Source organism: Lytechinus pictus, chromosome 19 (genome assembly GCF_037042905.1).
Source record: "Lytechinus pictus isolate F3 Inbred chromosome 19, Lp3.0, whole genome shotgun sequence".
In the NCBI taxonomy this organism is placed as follows: domain Eukaryota; kingdom Metazoa; phylum Echinodermata; class Echinoidea; order Temnopleuroida; family Toxopneustidae; genus Lytechinus; species Lytechinus pictus.
In genome coordinates this window covers 1,745,001-1,765,235 of record NC_087263.1, presented here as the reverse complement: position 1 = coordinate 1,765,235, position 20,235 = coordinate 1,745,001, and the positions used below count along the sequence as shown (strand labels likewise).

The following is a 20,235-nucleotide window of genomic DNA, read 5'->3' as shown; positions in this document are numbered from 1 at the left end:
TATCAGCACACAATCGACTTTATGGGACTGAAAGTGTTAAGTTTAAAGGGGCAGTTTACCCTGATAAATAGTTTATTTTTGAAAAAAAAATAGCAGAAAATGATTAAGAAATATTTCCGAAGGTTTGAGAAAAATCCATCAAAGAATAAAAAATTATCAGAATTTTAATTATTTCATTTGTGACGTATTATGCGAGCAGCTTTCTTACATATGGTAGGGTGAAAAATCAATAAAGTGTCATTTTCTCAGAAAATTTAGAATTGTGTTGATTATACCTTCATTGTATCAATAGAAAACTCATTTCACACCCGTTTCTAAAAAAAAAACAATAAAAAGGCACCACTAACCATCAACAAATTAAAATTTATGCATTTTATATTAAATAATACATGGGGCGGCTGCTCGTTTATGACGTCACCAAACTAAAACTTAAAATTTTAATAACTTTCTCAATCTTCAGTGGATTTTCGTCAAACTTTCACCAATGTTTTTTATTATTTTTCTGCTATTTTTACAACAAAAATTTCTTCAGGGTAAACCTGCCCCTTAAGATCACTGGGAATTGCAATTTAGTAAATTATTAGCACTTACCGAGGACAGTTAGATTGACAGGTTGTTGTGTGGAACGGAGTCGCGTCGATCATTGACGATGCAAGACATTTTAAGGATAGAGAGGGCAAGGGGAGGACAAATAGTAGAATAAGGGCAGGGGCGGCACCACACGGCAGGGGGCGTGGGGGGGGGGGGCAGGGGTGGGCGTCCGCCTCCTTTCTATGACTTTGCAAGTTTTGGAAGTCTCACTCACTGTGTTTGTATCAAATTCAAAGAATGTGCCATTTGAAAATGGCGCGCACCAATATTTACTAACTTTCACTCGTTATAAAACAATACAATTTAATGCTGCAATTTGTAAAGTGCACGTATCGATTCTCCACGGGGGCAGCGAATTTTTTATGGAGGGGGGTGAACATGCCTGAAATCACAATTGTATCATAGTAATTTTCATGTTTATTGTACTCCTTTACTAAAAAAAGGTGAGGGGCCAAGCAACGACCCCTTTCTTACTCCCCCGGTTCCGTGGCCCCTTCTATACAATATAGTCTCAAGGCACAGACGGGTCATCTGATAGCGCATAATAAGTGTCTTCGCCAGATCATAGTGCATATACTATCCTAAGTTTTCCCCAATCCCGGATTTAATTTAATCGACAATTTTCTTCTTTTATCTCATTTAGGTCGACCCCGGGACGATCATGTTGTCGACGACGATCATACTCGGTATCGCATGCGGTGTCGGAGGTGCCCTATTTCTTATTACTCTTTACGCCGTCTACACCTACTCACGCGCATGCGCACGTTGCAAGGAGAAGAGCCTGAAAGAGCAGCATGAAGCAGCCGGGACCATCAGCATTGCTGAACCACCAAAGGTATGACGTGTAAATTGCGTACTTCAACTAGGGGTTGTTTCACAAACAGTTAAGTGCGACATAAATACGCGGACATGATGCGCAGATGACATTCATCACGTCATCTCATTGGATAAATGCGCGCGCATGATATATGCGTGATCTGACCAATGGAGTGATGCGTTATGAACCGCAATGAACTGGGAAGATAAGCATGATAAGTGCGATTAATGTCTCGCGTAACTCTGTGAAAGTCCTCCGCGATACGAAGATTTTCTCAAGCATGAAATAATTGGCCAAGTAGATATTAGACAAAATAGGCACTAAGCATAATTGGAAGTTAGACAAAGTTGTTAATGGGGTAAATGCCAATTAGATCAAATTAATGGTCGCGTAGACGACTCGTTGTAGAGGAACCAGGATTAGACCATGTGGACTGATACCAAACGGGAAGTAGACGAACTGGGTGTAGACCAAATAGCAATTACCAAAAAACAAACACGTGCAACGGTAAATTTCCAATTCGTCCATTGCCAACTCGTCCACTCATCACATGGTTTACCTTAATTTGGTCTCATGCCATTCCGTCCATTAACATTTCGTCTAACAATCATTTACCATTTTGGTACAATCCCGGGGGGGGGGGCAGTCAAATGTAATGCTGTACACACGTGCGGCCAAATTATTTCCAAACACCCCCTAAACAAGTTTTTCGCGGGCTTTATTTACTCATTTTGGCCCCTAAACAAGTTGTCGCCAGAATGTGACCCCGGGGAAAATGCTTGGGAAAAAAACATACCCTAAACACGTTTGGCTAGTCTTAAAAAAAAAAGGCTTTGGAAAAAAATACCCTAAGTACGTTTGACCCTGCGATTGACCATTGACCAGTCTTTCAATTAAAAAAAAAATCGGTGCTTTTGATACCCTTAACGAGTGCACGCGCGGCCCGCGTCCAAAACTGAAAAACATCCCTTTAAGGACGTTCCACAGTTATATTTGTGCGCATTATGATCTGCGCATAGTTTACACTCTGCGCGCTGACGTCACAATGGATGAACAGGTATTAATTAGCTGCGGGTATGAGCTGATTTTTCTCATCTTCTGCACTTTAACTGCAGATTCGATGCGTTATTTCATGAAGCTAAAAAATTGAATTATTCCATGGACCATTCAAAAAAATATCCTCTACAATTTCAAAATACTTTACTCTGCAGTGCTGCCAAAAATCACGAATATTAGCCCGAGTATGAATAAATGGTAGAGTGGTTTTGATTTTTTCTTCACATAGATACTAAGCATTCGGCCCATTTTTGGTGTTTTAAAAAGCACATTTGCTCTAATAAACATGATGATAGTTTAAAAACAAGCACATGAACCCCTATTTTTTAATGTTTGTACCTCTTAGGTATACCTTCCTCTACAACTCTGCAAATTTTTGTGAAAATGACATGGATTTTGAATAAAGTGCAGCATTTATTGTACGTTTGTAGTTTGTTACTGAAATTTTACATTTTTCAGATTGGGATTTTGTTATCTTTTACGCCATTTTTAAGAACTGACAGTGCTGTTAAACTTAAAATTGCAAACAAATAGCACTATTAATAGATTCTCCATTCTAACGATACAATTATTAACTCTCTTGCGAAGTTTGATGACTTTTTCATGTATTTTGAATGAGTAATGGAGGTTTAAACTCATTGTAGTAATCTTGGGCGGTCTAAAAATGCCAAATTCTTTTGAATGCGCAATTCTTAAGAACATCAATTTGGGTGAACTTTGAAGCTCTATAGCAAAAAATCAAGCACATGGACCTATGTTAATTTTTGCATATTTCGAATATTAAGGTTCTAAAGTATCTATGTGCAAAGTTTGGTGAAAATGACATGGATTTCACTTTAACTGTGGAACGTCCTTAAACGCGTTTTTTGGTCACGCGTGTGTACAACAATATATTTGACTGATAACCATTTGGTCTAATCATCACTTCGTCTAATCATCAGTTCGTGTATGACTATTTCTTCTCACAACCAGTGGGTCTAATATTCATTTTATTTTCCTTCATTCCGCCCAATTATCACTTAGTCCGATTAGACCAAAAAATGTCATATAGATTAAATGGCAATTGGACCAACTTGTCATTATACGAAATGGTGAGTGGAAAAATGACAATTAGACTATGTGCATTGTGGACTAACCGATGGTAGACAAAATGATAGTAGACGAGTTTGCAGTTGGACGAATTGGCATTACTTGAAAATAAACCGTGTATAACAAGCTTCTCTCTTTCGTTCCCATCTTTCCCCTGGAGCCAAGGCCATAGGTTGTCTGCTTATACGGTCACGTGGTATCATTTATCTCCAACTTTGCTAGAGGTGTAATGGTTGCTTGGCAACTGATACGTGTCTGTTGTATGGTTAATAAGAAAGTGGCATTCATGTCTTGCAACTATATATTTTTCTTTCCTCACGAGACAAAAGGTATGATATGTTATTTTGCGAAACGACTTCACAACAATAACAGCTACTCTCAATTGATTTTCATGAGTATGTAAAAGGGGACAATAATTATGTATGACATTGAGTAAGCTTACCACTTATCACTATGACTCGTAGACACGATCTGCTCAATTTTTCAGCTTGATATAGCTTTCTGTCATTGGCATTTAATTTTACATTAGTAATTTTTTTTCTCCAGAATTTCTTCATTCCCAAAGAGAGGATAGCCGTTCAACCCATCGCTAATCGGATCCAGTCACCACCTCAAAAAATCGAATCCCCGAACCGGTCCGACCCGGAGTTGAACAGTCTTAGCACGAGTGATTCCAGTCACAACGGTTCATTTTGCGGTTCGTTTGAATCGGAATTTGGAACCGTCAAACCGGAGTTGTATCCGAGGAAAGATGACCGGTTGGTAATGAACCAGTCGGATCAGTACGGTCTCAGCGGTTCGGGAAACCAGACGAAACAAGCCAAGAAGATCGGGCGGCTTCATGTCAAACTCAAATACGACTTCAATAAATCCGACTTTGTCATCAAACTGATTGAAGGTGAGATCTAGATCCGGCAAATCGGTTTGGTTCTATAATCAAAGTGGCAGCTGATTATACTTATTCTACAAGTAATCAGCCGATTAAATTATATACATCTCAACTAATTTACGATTTTAGTCTTAAAGCCACTGTACAACTAATCTGCGGACCGATTCGGAAGGAGTGGCACTTCATATTTTTAAATAAAATAATACAATGAAAATCCTTTAGTATTATTTGTCCAGCGCGTTTAAAAACATTTCCATATCCCATTCTAATCTATTTGAATACCCCCATCCCTCATATGTATATTTTTTTTTATCCAGTGCCTTTCCTCAAATAATCTGATAGAGAAATCTTTACAATATTAATTCCCCAAAATATTATGTGGCATTTCTCATTTTCAAATGTCATTTGTGTCATCCAGCGTTATATAATTGTTTTAAATGAATTTATGACATAATGGGGACAATCTAATCCTTTAATCCACAGATTTATTCAATCCTACTCGCTTTTTATGAGGAAAATTAATCAAAATGAAGCGGGTCAGAAGAATGATTTTTTTTTTAATGTCAAATCTAGATTAATCCATATGGCGCTGTACACCAGCTCGGTACCTATAGATATAGGAAAACACCTCTTTGCTGTTTTCAACACTTCTGTTAAAAAAAACCCCAACAAACACACAAACATGCAAACAAGTGCACACCTAGTTACCACGAATGCGTAAAGCATTTTCATTTATTTGAATGCAGGATAAAAGAGCATTGCCGATTAAATGCCTAGCACACGGGCAGAGGTGACGTGGCCGGGGATCGAACTCCGGACTGTCCATGTATAGGACCACTCGGCCACGGCACCTTCCCTGATGTTTTCCGATATAAATACCGAACTGGTGTTAATTCAACACGGGTGTTTTGCAGTGATACACCTCTTAGGGTGGCGTCAGTGTTTTTTTTTTGGGGGGGGGGTGTGGTGACGACTTGTGGACCAAACAAATAATAAAAAAAATCGTGATCGTCTCACTCACTAACCTTAATGTATTCTTAACGCATTTTTCTTTTTTCGTCCCCTCCAGGGGAATTAATGCGAGGGTCGAACAGCAGCTTGTGAAAGACTGCCCCTATCGAAATATTGATTGTTTTCTTAAGACAATGCATCTGCGTGACGTAATAAGGGTATACATCCTTGCCGTGGGTTTAGTAAAGGGCCGGGAAGATTGAAAGCGCAATATACGTATTCTTTACCCATTTCATTCGGAACTACATTTAACAGTGGGTGAATGACCCATTTCAGTCCGGATTGACATTTAGGTAATCTTTATCCCTTTTTGCCTCATGCAAGATTGAAACGTGCATGCTAAAATGAGATAATTGGGGGTGGAGGTAGTGGTGAATATGCATGAACCACGTTAATTGATCGGGCTCTTTTGGTGTGGATGATATGTCCATGTTTTAGGGTGTGTGTGTGTGTGCGTGAGAGAAAGAAAGGGAGAGAGAGGGGGGCAGTCAGAAGGAGAGAGAGACAGGGTGTGAGCCGGAGAGAAAGGGGTGGGGCCGGGGGTGGGAGGAGAAGGGAACGGTGAATAAAGATTATGGAAAAAGATATGGTGGTATTAAAACCTAACTTGCAGTTCGGCTTACACAAAAGTAAAATATAATCAAATAAAATATAATGTGGGTAAGTAGGAATGCGTGTTCGAGTATCGACAAACTAGAATCGGATGACGGGAGAAACAGACAATAATTTAAAAGATAAAAATAAAACATGAATAAAGAAAGAAGTGGAGAGAGACATGTTATTTAGCCGTAAAACATCTGAACGCCATATTGCGTCAATACGAGTCGTTGTACACTATTAACATTGCGGTAATGATAATGGTATACATGTAATCGGCATTTGTCCTTATCCCGTTAAATACCTGGAAAATAATACTGCCCTGGTTGAATGTAAGAAGTGTAGAAGCTCTGCATAATGTATTACAACTTGGGATTGAGTTATATACACTGAGAAGAATAGGTTTTGTAATGTTACCATGGGAATAAGCTACGGGAATTGTGGATAAATATCGCAGAGACCTGTGGGCATTCCACAGTGGATAATTTAAGTGAATGATGTTAATGATGATGATGGCGATAATAATGATGATGATGTTGATGATGATGGTGATTATTATATTGATAATGATGATGATGATGATGATGATGTTGGAGATGATGAAGGTGATGATGATGGTGATGATGATAATGGTGATGATGATGATGATGTTGGAGATGATGATGATGATAATGATGATGATGATGGTGATGATGATGGTGATGATGATGGTTATCATGGTGATGATGACGATGATGATGGTAATGATGGCGATGATGATGATGGTGATGATGATGATGGTGGTGGTGATGATGGTGATGACGATGGTGATGATGATGATTATGATGATGATGATGGTGATGATGATGGTGATCATGGTGATGATGACGATGATGATGGCAATGATGGTGATGATGATGGTGATCATGATGGTGATCATGGTGATGATGACGATGATGATGGTAATGATGGTGATGATGATGGTGATGATGATGGTGATGATGGTGATGATGACGATGACGATGGTGATGATGATGATGGTAATGATGATGATGATGATGATGATGATAATGATGATGATGATGTTGGAGATGATGAAGGTGATGATGGTGATGATGACGATGATGATGATGATGATAGTGATGATGGTGATGATGACGATGATGATGGTAATGATGGTGATGATGATGATGGTGATGATGATGGTAATGATGGTGATGATGTTGGTGGGGATGATGATGGTGATGATGATGGTGATGTTGGTGGGGATGATGATGATAGTGCTGCTGATGATGTTATTTATGTTGGTGGGAATTATGATAATAAGGGAGAATGGGTATACCGGTAGGAAGGAATTCCTTAAATGCTCAAGAATCCGATCAGCGTAGCCGTGCTAAAGCCGGTGTAATAGTATGCAGCGCTTAGAAATATCTTTATTAAGCGCTATATAAATGTCGCATTTTATTATGATAACACCATTATCCTCTTTTCTTCGTTTTGAATATAGCCGACCATTTACCTGCAATGGATATAGGTGGTTCGAGCGACCCCTACGTCAAGATATCACTCGAACCAGATGAAGAAAGAAAGATTAAACAGTCTGTAGTACAGGTTAGTGTATGTTGAAATTTAAATTCAAATTCAGAATCTAATTAGATTTTAAATTCACATTCAAATTTAAATTCAGATTCGGTCTCAGATTCAGGTTTAGATTCAAATTCTATAAAGTAGTCCTTTTTTAGGGATATGTTTCCGATATATCAGCGATCTTTGACCTTAGAAAGAAAAAACCATCAATAGTCACCTTCAGCAATGCGAAACTCGAAGCACCTTTTAGAGCTGAAAATTTCCACCTTTCTGGCATTGAATATCAGCCTGTTAAAAGTGGGGCATCGGGTTGCACATAAATGAAAATTTGAACCCCTTTTTTACAGTGTATGTCTCAGGGAGGTTTTAAATACATGCCATTAAAACAACGGAATAGACGAGAGAAGAAACAATTTAAAAAGGCACGAATGAATTAATACCTGCTTAATTAGAATGATACCCAAACTTTGATCTATGTTAATTTTGAAACATTGCATTTCGATTTCATCGCTTCCTCCTACCCACGCATCTCAGTGATTATTTGTTTTATTTCATCTCATCCCCCTCCCCTTCTCTCTGCAGCGGCGGACTCTGAACCCGGTGTGGAATGAAATCTTTAAGTTTCCTACAACCTACGAAGAATTGCAAGAAAAGACCGTCCGATTTTCAGTCTTTGACTTTGATAAATTTTCCCGCCACGATGCCATTGGCGAGGTTTTGGTCAGGATTGGTGACGTAGATGTATCACGTGAGCTTGACGTGTGGAGTGAACTCAGGTCACCGCAAACGGTAAGGTCACCAGAAGTTTAAAGTAGTACAAGTATTAGGTTCCATGACATTTGCTCCGGCGACAATTGCTCCGCTGTAACAGAATTACCAACTTCACCCTTTGATTTGAGACTATGCCATGTCCTAAACCTAACATAAAACCCTATAGCAACCCTAACCCTATACGTGTACCTTAGACAAAATAAAGCCCGGAGCAATTGTCGACGGATCAAATGTCGTGTCACCAAAAACTGAGGTGGCATTCGCTCCGGAAGCTTTAAAGTGCCATCATGTTACACGTCCATATTATGGTGAAATACATTATCTTGCAAAGTCGACTTAAAAAAAATACTTTTAAAGGTTATATGTCGACAAGGCAATAAACGCTATCTTGCCAGGTTGAGTTGCGAAAAAGTTATACAGTATGTGGTCAAAGTGATTACGCAACCATTATCTATTGCTTATACCCCTGTGACGTTTTATAAATCGACTTGACAACATAACATATCTCGCTATGTTTGACATGTATTTTTTTACGACTTTGCAAAATGACTTTTTTTAAAGGCTATTATAAAGCCGACTTGGCAAATTGCGCTTTTAAAAGCCTCCACATTTCGGTAAGAATAACAGGTTTTATAATATAAGGAGAGCAGAAGGACGGGGTCAGGTTTTGATAGGAAAGGGAGTCGCCTGGGGCTTTGCGCCTATAATTTTCAAGGCGACATGCAGGGTTGCAACAGTTTTAGTTAATTTGCATAGAATATAGGAAATATATTATTCAAAATCCCTACTGTGTGAAATTTAGTGGGGGAGGCATACAACCCCCCCCCCTAAAGTGGGTGTTTCAGCAAAGACGCCCCCAATCCACGGGGGGGGGGGGTATTTTAGGTTTAATTTTCCATCGAACTTATATAAAGACGATGTAATATAGGGGTTGCATCTGATAACATCCATGAATAGTGGGTAAAACTTGTCAGGGTATAATGTGGAAAATCGAACTACTCAATCTTTATACATTTTGGTTTACTATGTTTATAAAAAAAGATTCATGATAATAATCAAAAGATCCCCACCTATTGACCAAAAGAGACTTCAGTAAACACTTTACGAATTATTTTATCCACGTTTGTCAGGGTCAACTATTGCTATTTTTCATATCTCCCAAGACTAAAGAGAAAATAGATTGGAAAATAAGAAGAGTGAAAATAAAAACCCTGTTAGCGTACACTTCTATCAAAAACAGTTTCAAATTGACGAAGCTGAAAGAATAGGATCTTTTCTTGGGAGGATGTCGTAAAAAAAAATCGTCAATCATTTCACTGACATTTGTTATAAGCTACCGAAATCATCGAATCTGATTGGCTTAGAGCAATTTCGCCACTGACAATTTGTTTCTTGTAAGGCTCACCCACATAGTAGCAAACAATATTCATATATCATTATCCGTTACATACTGACCGTCCTCGTCACCCCTCCAAATAAATTGTTTATTCCGACCGAGTTGTAAGAAGTGTTCTTGTTATGCGGTGTATCGCGATACGTTCTCTGGGGCAGCACTAAAGAAATCGATACAATTGTGATAAAAAAAACCTAGTGACATCTGTCATTTCGCCCTTGAGGTATTCATAAGGGTCCGTTCACACTTTCTTCTATCGGACTGTTAACGTAAGGAGGTGGTTAGATACACCCTGTAGATAGGTAGATAGATAGATAGATATATAAATAGATAGATAGATTAAGATAGATATGTGGGTAAGTAGGTAGTTAGATAGAGAGATAGATAGAAAGAAATATGCTAGATTGATATTTCCCAGACCCTTCATTTCTTTTTTTACTCTTTTCCCCTTTTCTTCCTTTCCTCATTCTATTTTTCTTTCCCCTTGTCATGCCTCCCTCTCTGTGACGCACCCCCTGAATAGGTGGTAAAAATCAGTTGGACTACAGTTTGCGTTTCTGTTATTTCGTTACACATTAATTACGTTACCGATATGATTATTTGCATTTTGTTACATTTTACCCCGTTCTGATTTTTATGATAATTATAGCAGGATTGATTCGAATTTCTAATGCATTTCTTTATTGTTTTGTTATTTCCAGAGAAAAGAGGAACTAGGTGACATATTGTTTTCAGTCAGTTATCTGCCTACAGCGGAGAGACTGACGGTCGTGGTGCTCAAAGCGAGGAATCTTAAAACAATGGATATCAACGGCAGTTCGGGTAATTCATCTGTTTTTTATAATTTCCTGCACTGCAAAAACACCGGTGTTGATTTTAACACTAGCCCAATATTTATGTCTGAAAACACCAGGGAATTGTTGAAACAACCCGGTTAAGAATCAAACCGATATTGGTCTAACACTGATTAGTGTTGTTTTAAGTGGCTATCTGGTGTTCGCCTAAAGCCAGAGTGGTGCTGCTTTATATAGATACCCGGCTAATGTTAAATTATCACCGGTATTTTTGCAGTGTAAGTGAAAGGTTTTCCACAGTGACGTCACACTGCACAGTGTCACAAAGCATGGTCACAGTGTATTCACAGTGTCACAAAGTGTGCTGACAATGTTGGTAATGTGAATATGTGATTCACACTGTTAAAAATGCTCAAATTTAACAATGTGAAGATAATTTGAAACTGTGGACCTCCTCTCTCTAGCCTTTCCATTTCACTTCTATTTTTATCCACGTTTATCTCAGTTCTTCCAGGACTTTACACACAGGGGCGTCGATCAATTTTTCAGATTGGGGGGGCAAAATCATGAATCAACTTTCCAAAGGCGCTCGATCACACAAAACAAACAGACTCAAACACACACACATATGTATATATATATATATATATACACACACACACACACACACACATACATCTCACCAACAAATTGAATTTTAAAAAAAATAAAAAATAATAGATGCGAGCGCGAAGCGCGAGCTGAATATTTTGATCTAAAAAAAAAAGAGTTTAATTTACGTTTTTAATAAAGAACAAGAAATATATCCAACAAAAGATTATTGCAAATCGAAGTGGGAGTTCTTTTGAGGTATAGAACTGAAAACGGGACATTCTATTCACCTATTCAATCATGAAAAGTATGGGTTTTTGCTACAGAAATGATGCGAGCGCGAAGCGCGAGCTGAAATTTTTTTATATTCTAATCTGAAAACCGGACATTTTGAGCACGATTTTAGATGAAGAACGAGTTGTGTATCTCAATCTCGCTTGCTGATTTCTGTGTAACATTACAATCTTATTTTATTTTTTGCAATTATTGGGGGGGCAAAACGATATGTTTGCCCCCCCAATATTTTCATTGGTGGGGCGGTTGCCCCCCCCTGCCCCCCCCCCCCCCCCCATGATCGACGCCTCTGTTTACACATGGTGTACCGTAAACCACTGCCACGATAATGAATGAATGAATGAAAGTACATTAATTTCCAACGATACAAGCATCAATACATTTTAAGAACTTGAACAAAACAATGGAGGTAGCAACTCAGAAAGCACAGCTTGTGATGAGTGCACCCTGACATAAACAATGAATACATAAATTATCCCCAAAAAAGCAAAGTTAAGGTTCTTTAAGCTTTCCCAAAATTTAGCAGATAATAAAGGCCATGGTCTAAGTTAAACTGGATTTTAGTATACGGGCTTAGGTGTTCACATTGTGATACACTGCATTAGTTCCAGCAGGAATAGCTGAGTTTACTCATTCATTGACACTTTTACACATTTCAAAATGATTGAACTAGTCGTGTTGGATCGTTGACGAAAAGGAACTATTACAGATGGCAAATTCCGTTTGGGATTGTATAAGTACAACGGTCAACTGAGCTGGCCTCCAAAGAACCGATGTAACTGTGTTTATTCAATCTATGGAGTTATAAGAAAAAGAGGGGGAAAACATCTTCAGTTGCATGACCATAAATGTATCACTGGATGTTATGTGGTTTACATAAATTCCTAAATTATAATTTCTCTTTGTAAGGGGTCGTTCATAGAAGCGTGGCGCGCCGTTTGACCAATAATTCAGATAAACACTGTTTATCGCCGATAAACAGTGTTTATCGCCGAAAAACACTGTTTATCGCCGATAAACAGTGTTTATCGCCGAAAAACACTGTTTATCGAGCGATAAACACTGTTTATCAAGCGATAAACACTGTTTATCGAGAGAAACTATGTTTATCGACTGAAAAACACAGTTTCTCTCGATAAACAGTGTTTATCGCCGAAAAACACTGTTTATCGCCGAAAAACACTGTTTATCGCTCGATAAACAGTGTTTATCGGCGATAAACACTGTTTATCTGAATTATTGGTCAAACGGCGCGCCATAAGCGTGTATCATATTTGTCTTACAAAGAGTTGCGATTGATCCGATTAGCCTCAATGCTATGGAAATCCATCATTGTCATATTATTTTCTACAATAAACATGAAAACTGTCCTTTGTAAACAAAGACAAGCACATCGAATTTTCAAGAAAATGCTATATGTAGGAATATACATCATATCTATACAATGTTTTGAGAACAAAAATGAATTTTAGATTTTGACATTGCTGGCTTTCCATAGTTGTGATCGTAACTCTTTGTTACACGGGACCCTGATCATACATCTCATGTAGATATGAAGTCATTTTCAATATTCTTGATTTTTTTTTCAAAAGTGACGCTTCTGATTCAAACGCGCCACATTTATTTTTATAATTTTTTTTTACTTTGTTATTAAGTAAAGATTACTTTTAGCATTTATATTTCCCCCTTCAATTGATTTGTAATAAATTTATTTCTATATATAAACATTAATCACCTGATAAAACCACACTGTAATTTTAATCTTTATCATATTCATAAATACTAAAGTCATTCAGGGGGCCGTTTCATAAAACTGTTCTTAAGTTAAGATTGACTTTACAAATGACCGGTGATCCTTTTTTTTTTTTTGGGGGGGGGGTAAATGATATTCATGATATTAAATGTTCATCGGTGATTATTTAGCGCGTAACAGAGGGTCACTAGTCGTTCTTAAAATCACTCGTAACTTTCGAACACCTTTCTGTAACATCCACATAGAATTAACAAACATATTTCAATATTATATTGAAATATGTTTGTTAATTTGTTTTTCTTTTAGGGAAAGGCCTCTTTTCCATGGGACACTTGGGGCACATCATTTCTATATTGCTGCATAAATGTCACAAATTTTAAAAGGCACAACAAATATGCATGCCCAATGAAAGAGGGGAAGGGGTCAAGACCGGCCAACTTGATGGTCAACGCCACGGCCCGCGATGCCCTTTAATTCATACAAGCCCTGAATTGATTCTTGTTTCAAATTTTATCCCATCTTTCGTTTAAGATCCATTTGTGAAGGTGTCCTTACTTCAAGGCGGTCGAAGGGTGAAGAAAAAGAAAACAAGTGTCAGAAAATGCAACTGCAATCCGACTTGGAATGAGGCTATAATATTCAACGTACCAGCTGCAGCGCTCAATGTGTGTAGTCTAGAGGTATGTGCTTTTCTTTCTTTCCTTTCGTTGAAGAACCGCCCAGAATAATAATAAGCGACTCGTGTCTTAGTTCACTCTAAACTGAGTGATTAATTCAATGAGTTGAAAATTATTTGAACAAAAGAAAAGTGTTGAGTTCAGTTGAAATATGTTGTTACATCGACCTGGTCTATAAGGGGACATCACACGAGGATTTTTCAAGTGCCAGCGACTGGGATACTAGCTTTTATTCAAAACGTCTAAACGATTTGTTTTTTTATTTGTCATTAAAAAATATTCCTTAAAGAGTGAATATTTAACATCATTTTTTAACATAATTTCTAACAAGCCCTTGCATTAAAAATATTGTGTTTCCAACATTTCTCTTGTGCTCAGTATTACTCCAGTATGAATTTAAAAAAAATTGAAGCACTTAAAAAATAACGGTAACAATGAAAGAAAAATACTTTTAAACAACATTGATAGTAAATTGAAATACTCATCATATATTGTATTCACTTGATTGCTTGACAGCTGATTGTGATGGACTACGATCTCCTGGGCCAGTGTGAGAAGATAGGAGAGACGATAGTTGGACCACATTCCGGAGGACTAGGCCAGGACCAGTGGACGGAGATGGTCCAGAATCCAAGAAAACCTGTTTCTGTGTGGCATACACTCAGACCATAGAGCAACCGGCAGGACTAGTCTTATGACACACACTTGGATCAAAGCGTATTACCGGTAGGCCTCTCCATTATGAGACTCACTCAAACCTGTAATAGAGAAACCGGTAGGCCTATTCGTATGGGATATATACCGTGAACACACTCACGCCATAGCACAACCGGTAGGATTAGTCTTATGACACACACTTTGATCAAAGAGTGTTACCGGTAGGCCTCTCCATTATGAGACACACTCAAACCTTAGAGGAACCGGTAGGCCTCTCCGTATGGGACACACTTAGACCATGGAGCAACAGTAGGCCTATCCGTATAAAACACTATCGGACCACAGAGAAACCGGTAGGCCTATCCGTATAGGACAGTCGGACCATAGCAAAGCTCGTAGACCTATCCGTATGACACAAAACCTGATCATAGAACAAACGGTAGACCTATCCGTATAAAACTCTATCGGGTCATAGAGAAACCGGTAGGCCTCTGCGTATTTCTCGCAGGTATAACAACCAGTAACCGAATTGCGCAGAGAAATCAGACGGTATCCGCATGGCACATACTCGGACCGAAAGATATTACTGTAATATCTGTTTGGCTCTTCCACTTGTGCGTAACATCCGGACTTAAGGATATTAATACTGTATATGGTTGGCTCAATGAAGCGTTACAAAAAATCTCATAAAATTTCTTATATCAAATTTTGGGCAAATACGATTGTTCTCTCCTTACCAAAAAAGTATACACGTTTACAAAAACTTTGTATAAATATACAAGTTTATTATCTAAATCTTTTCGGCATGATAGGTATTCTCATAGTGCATTCGCTTTGACTGTCAAATGGATTGGTATCTCCGTTGAATAGCCCGCAGATACACCTGCGTTAATAATAAACGCATCTCAATGTTAAATTCGTGACGAACTTCACTCACAATAGTTGTATAATATTATACCTTAATTTATCAGGCACCTCAACCGCGGCTCCGACAAGGGCAGAAACAAAACCCTTGCTTAATCATTAAAAGTAATCCATCACAAGGTGGCGCTATAACACAAACGCCGGCATTGAGGTCGCTGTCAAACCAAGTTCACTGCCTCCAGACCGGTATTAAGAAGAATAATGCTCGTAATTTGATAGAGATCCAATTGGTCGGTTTGGAATCTGTCCCGTTTGGTGTGACTGATCTATAAGTGATTACATAATACAAGTAAATCGTAATGCTGGAGTCACATTTCTCTTCATGCGGCGGCCGTACGGCAAGTCGAAAACCGCAGCCGTTTTAACATTTGTTGTACCGGTGTCGGAGGCGAAAACGTCCGGCCAGTTTAATCCGTCTGCGCGGACAATCAATTTGCTTCTCAATGTCTTTCAATAACCATTGAGCCATACAAGATTCGGCGAGCTTAGCAAAATGTGAAGTTAAAGCTATAGGACGTACATTATTGATGCAAGGTGGGTGAGATTATATAAGTAATATAAAATAAAGAAATAAACAATATATATATATATATACATATATATAATGAATAAGAAACAAGCAAATAAAAATTAATAAATAATAATAAAAATAAATTATTCAGTATACACAGTATACAGAAATCATAAAAATATTAAACATATATACAAAGAGAAATTAATAAACACATTTACATATTAAGTTCTGAATTACATTACTTTGGGAAAAAACGATAATCTATTATAAATTCAGAAGATTTTTTAAAGTTTTCCTTTGAAATTTTGTATTGAATTACATTGTATAATATCCTTTGAAAAAGAATCCCATAATTTTGGACCAGTAAAAACAAATGTCTTCTGTGCAAACGATGCTCTATTCAGAGGTAAATGAAAGGAACTCGCCTGGCGAGTGAAGTGCTTATGAATTGTATCATTTTTTTTTACAAACATAGGCCTATCATTAAAAGGTAACGGTAATTGTTTATTGATAAACTTGTACATTAACTGTCCGAGTTGAAAAGAATATAAATTTTTAACCTTCAAGACTTTATTTAAAAAAAACAGAATATTTGTATGTGCCCTGAATTCTGCATGACTATTAAAACGAATCACTCTTTTTTTTATAATGTAAAGTCTATCAATTTGGGAATTCGCTGCGTTACCCCTTGCAACAACTCCGTAATTCAAGTATGGTAAAATTAACGTTGAATATAATAACAAAATATTTTCCTCAAACCTTCACTAATATTGTATTATTCTTTCAGCTATTTTTACAACAATTTTTTTTTTAAGGGATCCCCTTTAAAATATACACTGCACGCACAAATTGTCTATGTAATTTCATAACGTTTATTAACATGAATAAAAGTGGTTATCTATGTTTTGTCCTTAATACCTAGGCATATATGCACTATTTCCCCCCCCCCCCCCCCCCCGATTCGACGATTCTATAGCCACATAAAAATGTATGAGTGGGACCAAAGGCCTGTTAATTTTGTTGATTCAACACGCAACAAGTAACAGTAACACAAACTACTTGCATATTAATCTAGTATAAAAACAAACTCATATAAAATTTCACGATTGAGAGAACACCTACGAGAAACAGTGGATGGTAATTTACAAATATAGTACCGAATATCTGAAAAAAATATGATTGACTTGCTTTTTCGCAAGCACTACACGGACACCATTGTCAGATAGCCTGTGATCTAGACACCCTAAAAAATCGTAGCTTGCGATCCAGTCGCCGCAAAAAATCGTAGCCTGTACTCTAGTCGCTGAAAAAAAATATGCGGGCGCAATCTCCGGAAAACACGGACATTTTCAGCGGGCAAATCGTTTTTTACGTCCGGGCGGACGGAAATGCCTGAACGACATCAGGTTTTTTTGTCCGTCTTGGCATTTGCGGGCGTCTTCACCGCCCGGGCATAAAAACCTGCTACACCGGCAACATTCAGGTGGTTTGAATAAAAATGCTAAAACGGCTGTTTTCGACTCACCGTACGGCCGCCGTAGGGACATCTGACTGCAGCATTAGGGGCAAGTCCACCTCAACAAAAAGTTGAGCTACTTAAGGTCAGGGCCACCCCAGAAAAAAAAAGAGTTGATTTGAATCAACAGAGAAAAATAAAAAAAGCATAGCACTGCAAATTTCTTCAAAATCGGATGTAAAATTATTTCATGTTTCGCCTATTTTCGATCGTATGCACATTGCAGTGACATGCAAAGGAGATTATGAGAGTCGATGATGTCATTCATTATTTACTCTTTGTTTTGCATTTTATCTTATGAATTATACATTGTTTCAATTTGTGCAGATTTGACAATGAGGAAACTCTTCCTTGAATCACAATAGGTTACAATAATTTCATCTCCGTATTTCCTGGGAGGAATCAAATTTGTTTGGTATTATTATGAGGAGAGACACATAATATTTCATTTTACGTATAATTCAACAGGAAAGAATAGTGAGCGGTGACGTCATCGGTCCCCTCATTTGCGTACTGGTCAAGAAATGAATTAAAACTATTTTGTTAAATTTTGCGAAAATTTATTGTATAAGTGTTTAAAATGACAGTCTACTCTTACACGTAGGCCTATGTACTTTCGTTTGTATCTATAGTTGCACATTGTATATACTACCTCGAAACAAATTTGACATTTTATCCGATTAGTTCTTTCCATTGATGAACTGCATAAATTGTATTGTATATGTAGTATCACAATCCAAAACTTTTCGAAAATGTATATTTGTCTTGTATGTGACGTCACATTTATTATCGTACTGTAAATTAATCTTTAAACATTCTACAATATTATTGTGTACATACGGTTTTTAGAGTATTGCTCATAAATGTGCAATTATTCGTACTTTTAAATGATTGTTTTCGCGGTTATTTTTGCGAAGAATTATACAGCCCACCATCTCGTTTAAATTCCAAAAGTTATTTGGGTATTTACTTGATTATTACTTAAAATTTATTAACTAACTTTTATGTTTTATTCTACATTTATTATAATCTACTTGGTAAGATTCTATACAGAGCAAATAAAACGAAGCATAGCTTGCACAGTGTCCCATTTGGCTCTAATACATTGTAAATATCATTCTAAATAATGACATCTTGTATGCTGCTAAGATATACAATGCTAAATACGAAAATTTTCAATAGTTTAGGCATCATCGGAAACAAAGAAGAACATTATTACATTTCAGAGTTTCTTTCAAGTGACTGTAACACGTGTCAGCAAGCCTATCTCGGTGACCAGCCATTTTCTCATTTAATCCCATTTCAGGCGTTCTATTGTGATGATGGTGATGGTAATGATAATAAGACAATAATAAAAATGATAATAATAATAATGATACTACTACTACACTGCAAAAACTCCGGTGTTGATTTAACACCAGCCCGGAATCTATATATGTCCACACCAGAGAAGTATTGAAACAACACCAGTTTGGAATCAAACCGATGCTGTTTTAATACTAATTGTTGTTGTTGTATAAACACCTATCTGGGGTTAGACCAAAACGAAACTGGTGTTGTTTAACACTTCTCTGGTGTGGACATAATATATTCCGGGCTGGTGTAAAATCAACACTAGAGGTTTTGCTGTGTAATAATAACTATATATGACCTACCCAGGGTAGCCATTTCAGCTTGAGCTGTTTCTCCGGCGGGCATTATACCCTTCTGCATTCTCATACGTCGAGCGCCTGTCAAGAAGGCAGAATGTCTCATTTTCAAAAGTCTGGTATGACTTGGTCGGGGATCGAACCCACGACCTCCCGATAATAAGGCGGGCGCTCTACCACTGGGCCACCGTGGGTGACTTCAAGTCTGATATTGGTCTTGGTGTTGGTGTTGAAATTTGAATTGCTTCCCCTTGCCCCAAAACTTATTCAGAGTTTGTAAAACTGATCCAGATCACATTATTGAAATCTCAACAACTAGTGAGTGATTTTTTCGGGACCATCTTCATTTTATGTTAAACTTTGGTGTTATAATCGTGTAAAAATTGACCTAACACCAACCCCAAAAGTCAACACTGAACTTGAAATCACCCCATGATCGGTTGTTGTTTTTTTATTATTGATATCGAGGATTACATTTTGTTAAAAACATAATGCAAGAAATCAGCCATTCAAATTGTTCGTATGAAATAATCATTTGTGCTGATAGCTTGAGGCAATTCTTAATATAAAGAAATATACGCGGCCAAAAAGAAGGCCAAAAGAAGGAAAAAAAAACGGATTGCATTATGTACGTTGTCGGCATACGCTGGCTAAAACGTTCTGGGGCCCGTTTCATTAAACTTGTTGTATTACAAATTTGCAACAACGGTCAAAAGCTACTGAAATCCACCTATCTGATTGGTTGACGGTAAGTTTGTTGTGAATTTGGTATCTTGTCAAGTCTTTATGAAAGAGGACCCAGGTGTGACAGACCCTTATTCAGACCATGCTGACGTCATTGTATATAGCAATTGGTAATCCACAATGACGGTTCCAACAAGGAGTTGGTAGAGAAATTTATTGCAGAAAAACGTAGTTCCAAAATGTCTTATCTTTATTCCATAATTGTGTGATGCTTTTCAAAGCTATATCTTTTTCGTATATGCTTCCATTAATTTCTTGCATAGTTTGTTTTCATAAATATTTTTTTTTCAGATTGGTGGTTTGTTTGTGGCAAATGAAAAAAAAATTATTTATTTATTTATA

General features: G+C 37.5%; 1 protein-coding gene across 1 annotated transcript; it reads left to right on the top strand.

Annotated features, from left to right (window-relative positions):
• The first annotated feature begins 1,238 nt into the window (after positions 1-1,238).
• LOC129282556 (synaptotagmin-5-like) lies at positions 1,239-16,029 on the top strand. Its single transcript, XM_054918442.2, has 7 exons — positions 1,239-1,426; positions 4,100-4,451; positions 7,537-7,640; positions 8,199-8,405; positions 10,482-10,602; positions 13,744-13,892; positions 14,406-16,029. The coding sequence occupies exons 1-7, from the start codon at positions 1,253-1,255 to the stop codon at positions 14,559-14,561; spliced, it is 1,263 nt and encodes a 420-aa protein (XP_054774417.2). The 5' UTR covers positions 1,239-1,252; the 3' UTR covers positions 14,562-16,029.
• The last annotated feature ends 4,206 nt before the right edge of the window (positions 16,030-20,235 follow it).

Excerpts from the sequence above, each read along its gene's own strand:
- LOC129282556 (XM_054918442.2), top strand. The coding sequence starts at position 1,253 with ATGTTGTCGACGACGATCATACTCGGTATCGCATGCGGTGTCGGAGGT. Across the intron at positions 7,641-8,198 it reads TTAAACAGTCTGTAGTACAG|CGGCGGACTCTGAACCCGGT; the intron begins GTTAGTGTATGT and ends TTCTCTCTGCAG. Across the intron at positions 8,406-10,481 it reads AACTCAGGTCACCGCAAACG|AGAAAAGAGGAACTAGGTGA; the intron begins GTAAGGTCACCA and ends TGTTATTTCCAG.